The 11,299-nt window shown below is 42.8% G+C and overlaps 1 protein-coding gene across 3 annotated transcripts; it reads right to left on the bottom strand.

Annotated features, from left to right (window-relative positions):
* Positions 1-634: 634 nt before the first annotated feature.
* On the bottom strand, positions 635-9,818 carry PTGDR (prostaglandin D2 receptor). Of its 3 annotated transcripts, none has more exons than XM_032482037.1 (2): positions 8,796-9,818; positions 635-2,597 (listed from the first exon to the last, which is right to left on the bottom strand). In XM_032482037.1, exons 1-2 carry the CDS (start codon positions 9,684-9,686, stop codon positions 2,358-2,360), a joined length of 1,131 nt encoding a protein of 376 aa, XP_032337928.1. In that variant the 5' UTR covers positions 9,687-9,818; the 3' UTR covers positions 635-2,357. The 3 variants fall into 3 exon arrangements, 2 of the variants coding, with proteins under 2 accessions (XP_032337928.1, XP_006191230.2); XM_006191168.2 differs by having other exon boundaries at positions 8,832-9,818; XR_004320708.1 differs by lacking the exon at positions 8,796-9,818 and adding an exon at positions 8,304-8,780 and having other exon boundaries at positions 2,464-2,597.
* Between the last annotated feature and the right edge of the window lie 1,481 nt (positions 9,819-11,299).

The raw sequence follows: 11,299 nt of genomic DNA, 5'->3' as shown, positions 1-11,299 counted from the left end.
TGTATTTCCTCTTATGTAAGCTGTCTATTTTTGTCCTTTGTTCAGTTTTCAACTAGGGGTCAAAATTCCTACCCGTCTTCAGCACTTGACTTAAGCATCGAGTATCAAGATGCTTAAGGTAAGCATCTTTTATAACCCCACATCCCGTCCCTAGTTGGCACTCCTCTTCTAATAGGACTGTGTGTGCACAAGTACTGTTGGAATTTCAATTCTGTGTTGTAATTGTTTACATCCCTGTCTCCTCCACTGGACAATAAGCAACTCTTAGGCTAGGACTGAGACTCATGTATTTTTTTCTCTTAGTACGTAATCAATTGCCTGGCACAAGGTATGTGTCAGTTAAGACTTACTTAATGATCTAATGAATCAATCAATGAAGAACATTGAAGAGTTAACTTTTAACGTGGATTTCATCCGGACGGTCTATCTATATTCTGTATTAAACAGAAAAGACTACCAAGTTCTTGGATAAACCTATGCAAATTTGTTTAAAAAATACATATGCTAATAGAAAAGCCTATAAAATCCCACGGTATTAAATCACTAGAGAATGAAAGACTGCTGGCAACTGTTCACTCAAAAAACAAAACCCCAAAACTAAACCCTTTCTTTCATTTAAAGAAAAGTAATTTTCTTTGCAAAATATTATAAAATTGTGTTTATTGATTTGTCTGGGAACTTTGAAATGATCTTGACAATTATCATAACACACCTTCCAAAAGGGGAGCGCAAAAAGATGCAATTCCTCTGACAATAAAATACAAATGTACTTACACATTAAATATACAAATGAGAGTTAAACTTGAAAACAAGTGCATTTTCCATCACGACACACTCTCAAATTATAATTCATGTATTCCTAACCTGGCCATTTCACAGTTTTGCTACAAACAAAAAATACACATATAGATCCAAGTTATACCACCTCTAAGATAAACCAGAGTGAAAAATGGGTCTACTGCTAAGCTGGATATAAGGCAAATACTCCGGTCTTTGAAAGGGATGGCTGAATGAGGGTCTCGGGCTACTCAAATGTAGCCAGCTTTCTAGCTCCGAGTCCGAGTGTGTCGGGTACAAGGGGACTCCAGAGATGTTGAAACCCCTCTGACACCCCTATATGTTCTTGTCACCGAAGGTGAGTGTTCTTACCTGCAAGCTGGGTCTACAGCCTCTTAATTGGTTTAACAGCTGCAGCCGTGTTTTCCCCACTTTTCCCTTTTGGTCATAGTGTTACTAACCTTTGTAAACACTTAAATGTGCAATTAAAGTGCTTGGTTGTGCTCCATCTGAGCTACATTCTGTTCTAGTTTGAAGGCCTGGCTCTCTGGAGCCTCAATAAGATCTTTCTGTCGCCACCAAGAGCAGAACATGGCTGTGGACAGGTAGACGTGAAGGTCATTGCCATCGCTCCCAGCTGAGGCTGACTGAGTCCCGAGTGGGCCTGTTGCTGTGCTGAATGACAGGCTGGATCACAGGCATAAGCAGTAAAACGGCTCTCTGGGAATTCATACATCACTGTTTATCAAAGAACCGTAAGTCCCTCCCCCAGCAAAGAATCCATAGATATGATAAATCTATAAAATGGAGTTTCCAAAAAGTGAAACATTTAGTAGCTCACTCCCAAATTTTCATTCCTACTGACACCCCTACCTCAAATCACAAGAAGTTGGACTTCAAATGATAAAAATAATTTTTTCTTCTCAGGGTTGTAGGCCATAGGTCACATCTTGCCCTGTGTTTACTTATTTATAGCTTCACCTCTTCACACAAGGCAGTGAGCATTCTCTCAGAGAATGGCTAGGGAGACAGACCCTCCAAACACCGGACCTGGTTATATTTCCCACTTCCCTTCTTGGAGGAGCAGCTATAATTCAGGCTATACCTGCACCAGTGGGCAAAGAAAAGACTTAAATGGGGGCAATTGTGATACAAAATAAACAAATGAGGTTCCCTATAAATGAAGAGTGTAAGAAATTTTAAGAACACCCATCACATAGTTGTAAATGGTGGTGTTTCTACTGGATTTAAGTAAAGACCCAGACATCTCAAGACCTCTCTAAAAAATTAGGGACACCAAGTGCAAATATTGGAACAATTAAAGCATTGTGTTAAGATTTTTAACATTGTTTATAATATATGAAATTGCAGTTGCTATCAATAACTCAAAATCCACTGAATTGGTTCATGAATATAGAGTGACAACTCACTAAGGTCAATCAAATACTTTTGAAAATACATTTAGGCATCTTGTTATGATACAACTTTTAAGGATATAAACTGCAAGATTTTTTTTTATCACAATTCTTTGCCAGAAGATGCGATATATTCCTGAGCTTCCCAGAGAGAGTAAAACACTGTCACAGACTGGATTCCACATTACCTTGGCAAGAATCCCTGTGGCAATTTCTATACAGAAGAGGCCTTATGAAAATCTTGTGGAAAAGCATTCGAAATACTGACGTTCTGAAAATGATAAAAATCCATGGGTCCACAATTGAGATCACAGACAGAAAGCGCAAGGCTAGGAGGTCTTCAGCTTCTTCAGCAGTTGCATTTTTCTCACGGACAGTTTTAAACGCTCCATAGTAAGCACGATACTGTTTTCAAAGAAAAAGCATTTGATTAGGAGAGCGAAAGGTTGATGGCCGCAATACATTCGTTTACTTAGGAGATATTTGCTTTTCTGTAAGAATATGGAATCTTGGCTTGGAATATTCATTTTGGGTAAATCTATAAGTAGCTAAGGCCACTGCAGTGGATGGGTGCAAGTGAGGAGCCGGGAAGGTACAGGGCCGAGTGGGGAGGCTCAGTGGAAGTCAAGTCCTCCTGGGAGCCCCGACTAAGTCCCTGGAGCTGCTCTCCCTGGGGTGAGTGCTGCAGGGCAGGCTTTGCCAGGTCCCTGCCTGGCCATGCAGAGGAAGAGCTGAAGTGGGACAAACCCAGTGCACTGAATCCTTTACAAACAGGGTCACCACACTCCCATAGATACAAATTCTCTCCCTTCTTCTGTCTGCCTCCTGTCCTCTCTTCTTAGTTAGCCCTGAAATAAGTCACCTTTGTGAACTGTCACATGTGTGGAGACACCAATGAAACAGAAACCTTTAATCAATGGGAAGAGAGAGGAAATAGTCCAATGGGAAGACAGGAAACTTGGGAAAGAACTCAAGTCAACTCATGTAAATTACTCTACTCATTCTTAGCACAGATGCTTATCTTTCTGTGGTTGGCATCTTCTTTTCAGGCTAGGAAGGAAAAAACACACAGAAATATATGCCTACTTAACCTGTGCCCAGCCACACCTACTGTCTTGCTCTTTCGTGAGGTCTCTGTGGCCTCCTGGGGCCCTGCAAACTGCCTCATCCCTCATCTTTTCCTGCCATTCAGCTGTCACTCCTGTCAAGACCAGCAGGACTACTGCCTGCCACTCGCTTGGAGGCCAGCCACTTTTTCTCCCTGCTCTTACTTTACCTGTGCCCACTGAGATTCTGAATCCATCACGGGACAAAATGGACTGTAATGGGTCAGAAAATACGCAAATTCAAAGATAATGGGAGGAAATAAGAATAAATGCACAGACCAGACTCATTCAAGGCAATCAAGGGATATGAGAAGACGCATGTTCCCATAATTGTATCCTTTTCTTTTTATTCTCTTTTCTATAGAGCATTTCAGCAGGCTCAGAGACTCCCAACTAATGCACTTAGGAAGGCAGATTTTTATCTGGAAGCCCTTCCCCCATATAATCATGACTTAATAATACTAAGTAATAATAATGGCGAATGCCCACACAGAACTTAATATTCCTGGGCGCGGTCCTAACCACTTTACTTTAAAAACTTCATTTCTTCTCCACAAAAGTCCCGAGATGTATGTTCATTATACCCATTTTACAGATGTGGAAAGTGATTACATGCCCAAATCCTACCTTCTTTCCAGGTCGACTTAAAATATTACCCCCTTCATGAAGCCTCTTTGAAGTGATGGCCAAGCAAATCAGTTTTAGAGTTGGACTATCTGGGTTTGAATCCCCTCACTGACTGTGTGACTTCAGGCAAGTTATTCCTTTTCAGCATTTATACAATGGGGATAATTGCACCTACCTTCCAGGATTGTTATGAAGCTTGAATGAGATAGTATGAGTAAAACCTTCAGAACAAGTCCTAGCATATAATAATAACTCAACAATTAGCTAGTAGTATTATTTTATCAATTAGAAGTGAATCCTTTTCTTCTCTAAACTCCCTTATGGCCCTAATCACTCCCTCTCACCCCCAGTATTACAGCTTATGTGATTTGAGAATGCTTCATTAGTTTGGATCTGGGTAACTGAATGACACTTATCAAGACAAATGCTTCTGTGCAGTATTTATCCATGTCAATTTTATTGCATATTATTAGGTTATTTGTATTTTTAAGTCACTTGATTTGTCTTCAAAGTGTATGAGTCTACACCTGACATTCTAATTTTATTTATTTATTTTTATTTGTGGGCTTTACTAAAAAAAATGACATAAATTTATTCATTTATGACAATGACCAAAGTACATATTTTATTCATTCTCACAAGATATCAGTTTGAACACATTCTACACTTTCGGAAAATCTCTGCTGATCAGGAGTATTCTCTAGAACATACTTTATAAACTGCTTCTCTAAGAGAGGGCTTGAATAATGAATAACCTCAGAATATACACCTGGCTTGGTTTTTTAAAAAAAATTTTAATTAATTAATTAATTAATTAATTAATTAATTTTTTGTTTTGGGGGGAGATAATTATGTTTTTTATTTACTTATTTATTTTAATGGACATACTGGGGATTGAACCCAGGACCTTGAAAAAGCATGCACTCCACCACTGAGCTATACCCTCCCCAGCAACATCTGGCTTGTTTTAAATACCCAGTTCAAGTTATGCATAGAAAATCGATGTGAGAAGTGCGCCCTCTGTTGGAATTAGGGGTCCATGAAAAAAATGTTGCTGCTGCCAGAACAGCAACCTTGATTCCAATGCCCTTACCCATCCAGTTCATCCATCACAACATCCTAGATGCCACCCTTTATCTATCTCTTTAAGTCCACTTCCCACCCTTTTCTCTGGCCAGTTTCTCACTACTATCCCTTACACGACTTTAACAGCCTCCTCTGGAAGAAGCATCTCAACCATACCATCCAAAATGAAATACACACTCAAGTTATCTCAATGCACGCAGGATGTCTTCCACCACTTCTCTGTGTTGATGGATTCTGATATACGCAATTACACAAGCTTGTGCTTACCTTTACTTGGCTTCTAAACTTCTCAACTATTACATCGAATGTATACATGAACATCCTTTCTCATCCATCCCTGCTCCCTACCAACCTTCAAAACACAGTGGTTTTCTAAGGTGAAAATAATTTTGATGAAAATATGTTATACGCATTAGAGAACAAACTACAAACTGCCCCTAAAGTTCCCCCCATATTCTCTATACTTTCTTCTTATTGTATCAAATTGGAAATATGAGAATTCAATCTAGTTAAGTATCTTGCTCTAATCCAGCATTATAGCAAAGTTAACTTAAAAAAACCATATTCTAACAAACTTTTCATTGGCTTAATGAAATACAATATTTATGCTATGAACAGGTTTTGTTTTTTTGACATTTACCCCCTTCACACACAGCCTTATTTTTTTCCAGTCACTAAATCTGTTCCTTAGAAAAGTGGTTTTCAAAGAGTGAGGGTCTCTGATACCCCTTCTGTGGGGTCAAAGCTATTTTCATAAAAAGATGTTATTTTCCTTTTTCACTTTCATCCTCCCATAAGTGTACAATGTGAGTTTTACAGAGGCTGCCTGATGTGTAATGAATGACATCATCACTCTCATTGCTAATGGAACATGTACTGTGTACCCTTGCATTTTCTAGGCCCTTCTAAGGTAATAGGGTATATATATACACATTTTCAGAGACTGTTTTCAGTACTTTTGTGCTCTTAACATGTTTTCCCATGTTACCTGCTATAATCTCTGTAACTTCATTATCACACATTGAATCATTTTGAAATCCCAGCTCTCCTTTACCCATGCAAAAACACAAGAAATAAGTATATCTTAACTTGTTTTGCAATAATATTGAAAAATTTTCTTATTTTTACTTTCTAATATAATAAATTCTAATAGATATAATCCACATAAATAGAAGCTCTTTGGGTCCTTAAGGATTTATAAGAATAAAAAGGGGGTCCTTAGGCTAAAACAAATTTGAGAAGTACTGCTTTAAAATATAACACAAGAGCATATTTCTTAATTAATTTTCTATATCCAGAAGACAATAATAAGTAGAAGTTATAATTAATGATAATAATTAGTGATACTAATTTTTTTGAGGCCAGGCACCTGGTTAAGGTATTTTGTGTATACATATTACTTCAAATCTTCATAACTATCTTACAAAACAAGAATGGTTATCCTCGTTACAGATGAGGAAACAGGTTTGAAAGGGTTAGTAAGCTGCTATTACAGTTAATAAGTGATGACGTCTGATTCAAACCCATGTCTGATGCTAAAGCCCTTATTCTTTCTAGAAAATGATAGTTCCTGTGAAGAATACTGTCTGCTTTGCACATCTCTGGAACTTTACAAGTTCTTTAGAAAATCATTTTCAAATCCATTATTTCCTTCAATCCTCACAAGCCCCTATGAGTTGTTCACCTTTCCTTAGAGGCGTGTCCTGATGTAATGTTTTTTCCACTGTATCATGCTGCTTTCTGCATTATTCGTACTAAAACATTCAAACTCAGGACATAATTCTGCACATTTGGCTATTTTCTGTTTTTATCACATTTAAGGTGAGTAAGGCTATTACTTTAGAGCAGGAGTCTGCAAATGTATTCTGTAAAGTGCCGAAGAGCAAATATTTTAGGTTTCATGGGGCAAGAGGCAAATAGTGAATATCTGGTGAGTACTTACCAACAAGAGAGAAAACACATTTCCACAATTTTTTTAAAGCAAGTTTTCTTTTATTTTAGTTTTTGTCCCTGTAAATTTTTTTTAAAAAATTGTTTATTTATTTTTGGGAGGGAGGTAATTAGTTTTATTTAGTTATTTGCAGTGGAAGTATCGGGGATTGAACCCACGACCTTGGGCATGCTAAGCAGCCATTCTACCACTGACTATACTCTCCTCCCTCATTTCCACAATGTTTATTGATGAAATTCAAAATGTAATAATAACAATTGAGTACAACTATTTGGTAATACATGCCTACTAAGGGGAAGACTGACTCTTTTCCTTGAAATCATTATTTGATTTAGTTGAGGGTTCAGAGTTCATATCCTCTATTATCAAATTGATGGCAAATATTCATTTACAGAAACCATTCTTAACTTCAGGGCCGCCCAAGAACAGTGGGCATGTCTTTGTCCTGTGGGCTGTGGTTTGCCAACTCCTGCTTTAGAGTGTGGTTCTCCAAATGTGATCCCCAGATCAGCAGGTGAGGTAGAAGCTGCTAAATTCTTCAAAAATGTCTGAATTAGAAACTCTGGGGAAGGGGCCCAGCCATCTCTGTTTTTAAAAGCTCTGCTGATGAGTCTGAGTGTGCTCGAGTCTGAAAAACACAGCTAGATTTCAAATTCCTATACCTGTATCTGTATCTATAGATACAGACGTATTTATTTATTTATTTGGGGGCGTTCTAATCCTAACCCTGCATGATGATGCTACAGACAACTCTTTGCCACACACTAGGGCCTTCATTTAAGAGAAAAATCACATTTTATTTCACCTTCGTCCACCCTTGAAAGTAATGTCCAAAACTGCTACGCTGCCGCAAGAAACTTGACTTTCTTATTCAAGATGTCTCTGGACTCCAAAGACCCTGACTTGGCAATGAATTTATTTAAATGTTGTGCATGTTGAACAAGTACACGATGGAGTCGGGAGAGGGAGAGGATTAACGCTGAAAAAGTTTTCTCAAGCCTAAATCACTCCTAGGTGTCTCCGCCAGGATCTCAGTAGGAAACGCCTTCAAAACAACGAGGTAATTCAATCTGCACCACTACCCCCATTAGCAAATTGAATGCCAAGATAATGGCTTTCATGTCACCTCGCTCGCCAAGATAGAAACAAAGCCTGTCAAGACAGGTTTTCAAAACGACATCACCAAGTGAAACGTACGTACACATCTGCTAGTCCAAACAGCCTCTCAGCCTCCACTGCCGCCACCTCCCGCGGCGGCAGAGCCCGAAAACAGCGTCCGCCACTCCTCCAAGTTTACGCACGAGTTTTAAAAAAACAAAACCTATGCTTTCAGTTACTCACCTCTGCAAAATCACTCTGGGAGGATTACACCTTCCCTTATTCTCTTTCTACGCCAACACTCGGGAGAAGAATTCCCAGATGCCATTTGCCCATTTCTGGTGCCACTAAAATCACGGGCGGGTCTAACGAAGTAAAACATGGTTTAGCCATCGGGAAGTGGTAGAGGACTCCTATTGCCAAGGAGGAACCAAGTTCTGCTCCTCAAAGTTCTGAGGTGCAAAAATAATCCTGAGATTTTCCCAGAAGGAAGCAGAGAGGAGGGGGTTCTGTCAACTGGAGAGGTTTTGAGGGGCTAAGGGGACACCATCGGGTTAGGGCTTTCTCTTTCTTTTTGCGGCATTCTCTCTTTTCGCTCAACAAATTGGGTTCTAAGTCCTCGGGGCTGTGGAGGGTACCCTATGCAGGGCGCGCAACAACAAACTCTGCTGGCTCTTCTTGCGCCGCGTCCCAAGCCCTCCACCCTACCCTCCCGACACCCTCAATCCCACGCACTCCGGTCTCCCGCAGCCTTGGCGCGGAGCGACTCACAACTAAAGGCAGGGAGCACATGGTGAAGAGCACGGTCATGAGGGCCAACAGCAGGAGATGATCCAGCTCCTCCAGGGGCTGCGAGGTCGCCTCCTTCTCTCGGGCGCCAGGCTCCGCGCGGTCCCTGGGACCCGAGCGCGGGAGCCTCCTAAGCCGGCGGTGCATCGCGTAGAGGTTGCGCATGGCGCTCAGGTTGCACAGCACGATGGCGAGAACCAGCAGCGCCAAGAGGCTGGCGTAGAGCACCGAGTAGCTCAGCACCGACAACGAGCGCTCCTCGTGGACCATTTGGATGAAGCACCAGGTGCCAGGGCAGTACTGCACGAACTTCCCGAAGCCCGCGAAGGGCAGCGCGCAGAAAGCCAGGCAGAAGGCGCCCACGACGGGTGCCACTAGCGCGCCCCGGCGCGGGGTGATGTGCCGTCGGTAGAAGAAGGGGTGCCCCAGGGAAAGCCAGCACTCCAGGGCCATGGCCAGGAGCTGCAGCGTCGAGGCGAGCCCGAAGAAGGACATGATGAAGGCGAAGGCTTGGCACAGCGAGCTGCCCGATGCAGGCACGAGCGCCTGCAGGCTTCGGTTCTGCGCGTAGGCGGCCAGCACGAAGGGGCTCACGAGGGACTTGCCCAGCAAGTCGGTGACCGTCAGGCCGCACACCAGCACATAGAAGACCGAAGGCGGTGCGCGCGGTGGGCGCGGCGGGCGCGGCGGACACGACCCCAGCCCAGAGCGCGCCAGCAGCCCCAGGGCCAGCAGGTTGCCCAAGAGGCCCGCGCTGAAGAGCACCCCGCCCATCGTCGCCGAGTTGCCCTTCTCCACCGAGGTGGTATTGTGGCACCGGTAGACCGGTAGCCTCATGGCGGGCGGCGCAGCAGGCCCACGGGGAGGCTGCGGAACGGCCGGGGCCCCGGCGTCGGGATGCGGAGGAGCCCCCCACGGCCCAGCGCGCCGCTTGCCGAGAGAAGCTGCGCCGCGGAGGAAGCTCCGCGGGCGGCGGGGTGTTCCCCTAGGCAGTCGCTTCCTATGTAAACTCGCCCGTCACACCCCGCCCCCAAGGGCGGGACCCACGGCGGGTGCGCACGCCGCGCAGGTTTTGCAGAGCCGCGGGCAGCCGAGCGAAGAGTTCGGCCGCGACGCGCCGGGTCCTGAGGAGAGACCGACCCTCAGGCCCAGAGTCGGAAGGAAAGAAGAAAAGTAGCCAGAGCCCCAGCACCCAAGGCCAGTCCTTCCCGGGAGGCAAGAGAACTAATGAAATAGAGGAGTAATTAAGTAGCGGCCACTAGGGAGGAGGTGGTGGTGTGGTGGGAGTTTGGTGGTGGCCGAGAACTCGGAAGATGAGCGCGGAGGGGAGGCTCAGAAAGCGCTCCCACTAGTTTTTGAATTAGTAGGTTAAGGAGGGGGAAAGGCCGATATTTGCATAACACTTAAGCCTTAGCTCGCATTCTCTTTGAGATCTTAAAACAGCAACAGTGAGCTTCTTTGCAAATGTGAGGTAACAGATCTTAGAAGGTTATGTCGTCCCCCAAGGTGACAGGTAGTACTTGGCCAAGCTGGACCTGGAACCCGGATCTTCTATTTATAGAGTCCATCTGTCTTGCTTCCATGGTTTCTCCTCTCAAGATTATAGGGAAGTGGTTCCAGGGAAAACCAAGAGATATTGGGTACCATGAATCACAGTGGTTGTGTAGACACGTGGGAGATGGATGGCTAAGAGCACTGATGCTGTCAACAGAGAGACCTGGGTTTAAGTCCCAGTTCTGCTACTCACTGCCTGTGTGACCCTGAGGGAGTTACTTAACCTCACAAAAAGTAACATCTAACCAGCCTGCTTGGCTCTTTTGAGGCATAGGGATAACATGTAAAGTGTAGAGACATAGGAAGTGCTCAGTAGGACACAATTGTGAGCATTCTCCCATGTTTTAGAAAGATTTTATTATTATTATTATTGAAGTATAGTCAGTTTTCAATGTTGTGTTAATTTCTGGTGTACAACATAGTGATTCAGCTATATATACATGTATATGTGTGTGTGTGTGTGTGTGTGTGTGTGTGTGTGTGTGTATTTTCCTTTTCCTTACAAGGTACTGAATATAATTCCCTGTGCTACAGGGTAGGACCTTGTTGGTTATCTATCTTATATATATTAGTTAGTATCTGCAACCATAGTTAGTATCTGGAAACCATGTTTGTTTTCTATGCCTAAGAGTCTATTTCTGTTTTGTAAATAAGTCCATTTTTGTCACTTTTTAAGATTCCACATAAGAGTGAAATCAAATGGTATTTTTCTTTCTCTTTCTGGCTTACTTCACTTAGTATGATAATCTCCAGGTCCATCTGTGTTGCTGCAAATGATGATATTTTATTCTTTTTTATGGCCGAATAGTATTCCATTGTATACATATACCACAACTTCTTCAGTCATTTGTCAATGGACATTTAAATTGCTTCCATGTGTTGACTATTGTAAATAG

The sequence above is a fragment of the Camelus ferus genome, chromosome 6 (assembly GCF_009834535.1).
Source record: "Camelus ferus isolate YT-003-E chromosome 6, BCGSAC_Cfer_1.0, whole genome shotgun sequence".
Classification (NCBI taxonomy): domain Eukaryota; kingdom Metazoa; phylum Chordata; class Mammalia; order Artiodactyla; family Camelidae; genus Camelus; species Camelus ferus.
Note: the sequence above shows the minus strand (reverse complement) of the source record. Positions and strands in the feature narration are given on the sequence as shown.

Bases quoted from the DNA above. Each gene is read 5' to 3' on its own strand.
- PTGDR (XM_032482037.1), bottom strand. From the start codon at position 9,686: ATGAGGCTACCGGTCTACCGGTGCCACAATACCACCTCGGTGGAGAAG. The intron at 2,598-8,795 runs GTGCGTGGGATT...CTTTGAAAACAG, and splicing joins CAAGGCTGCGGGAGACCGGA to TATCGTGCTTACTATGGAGC.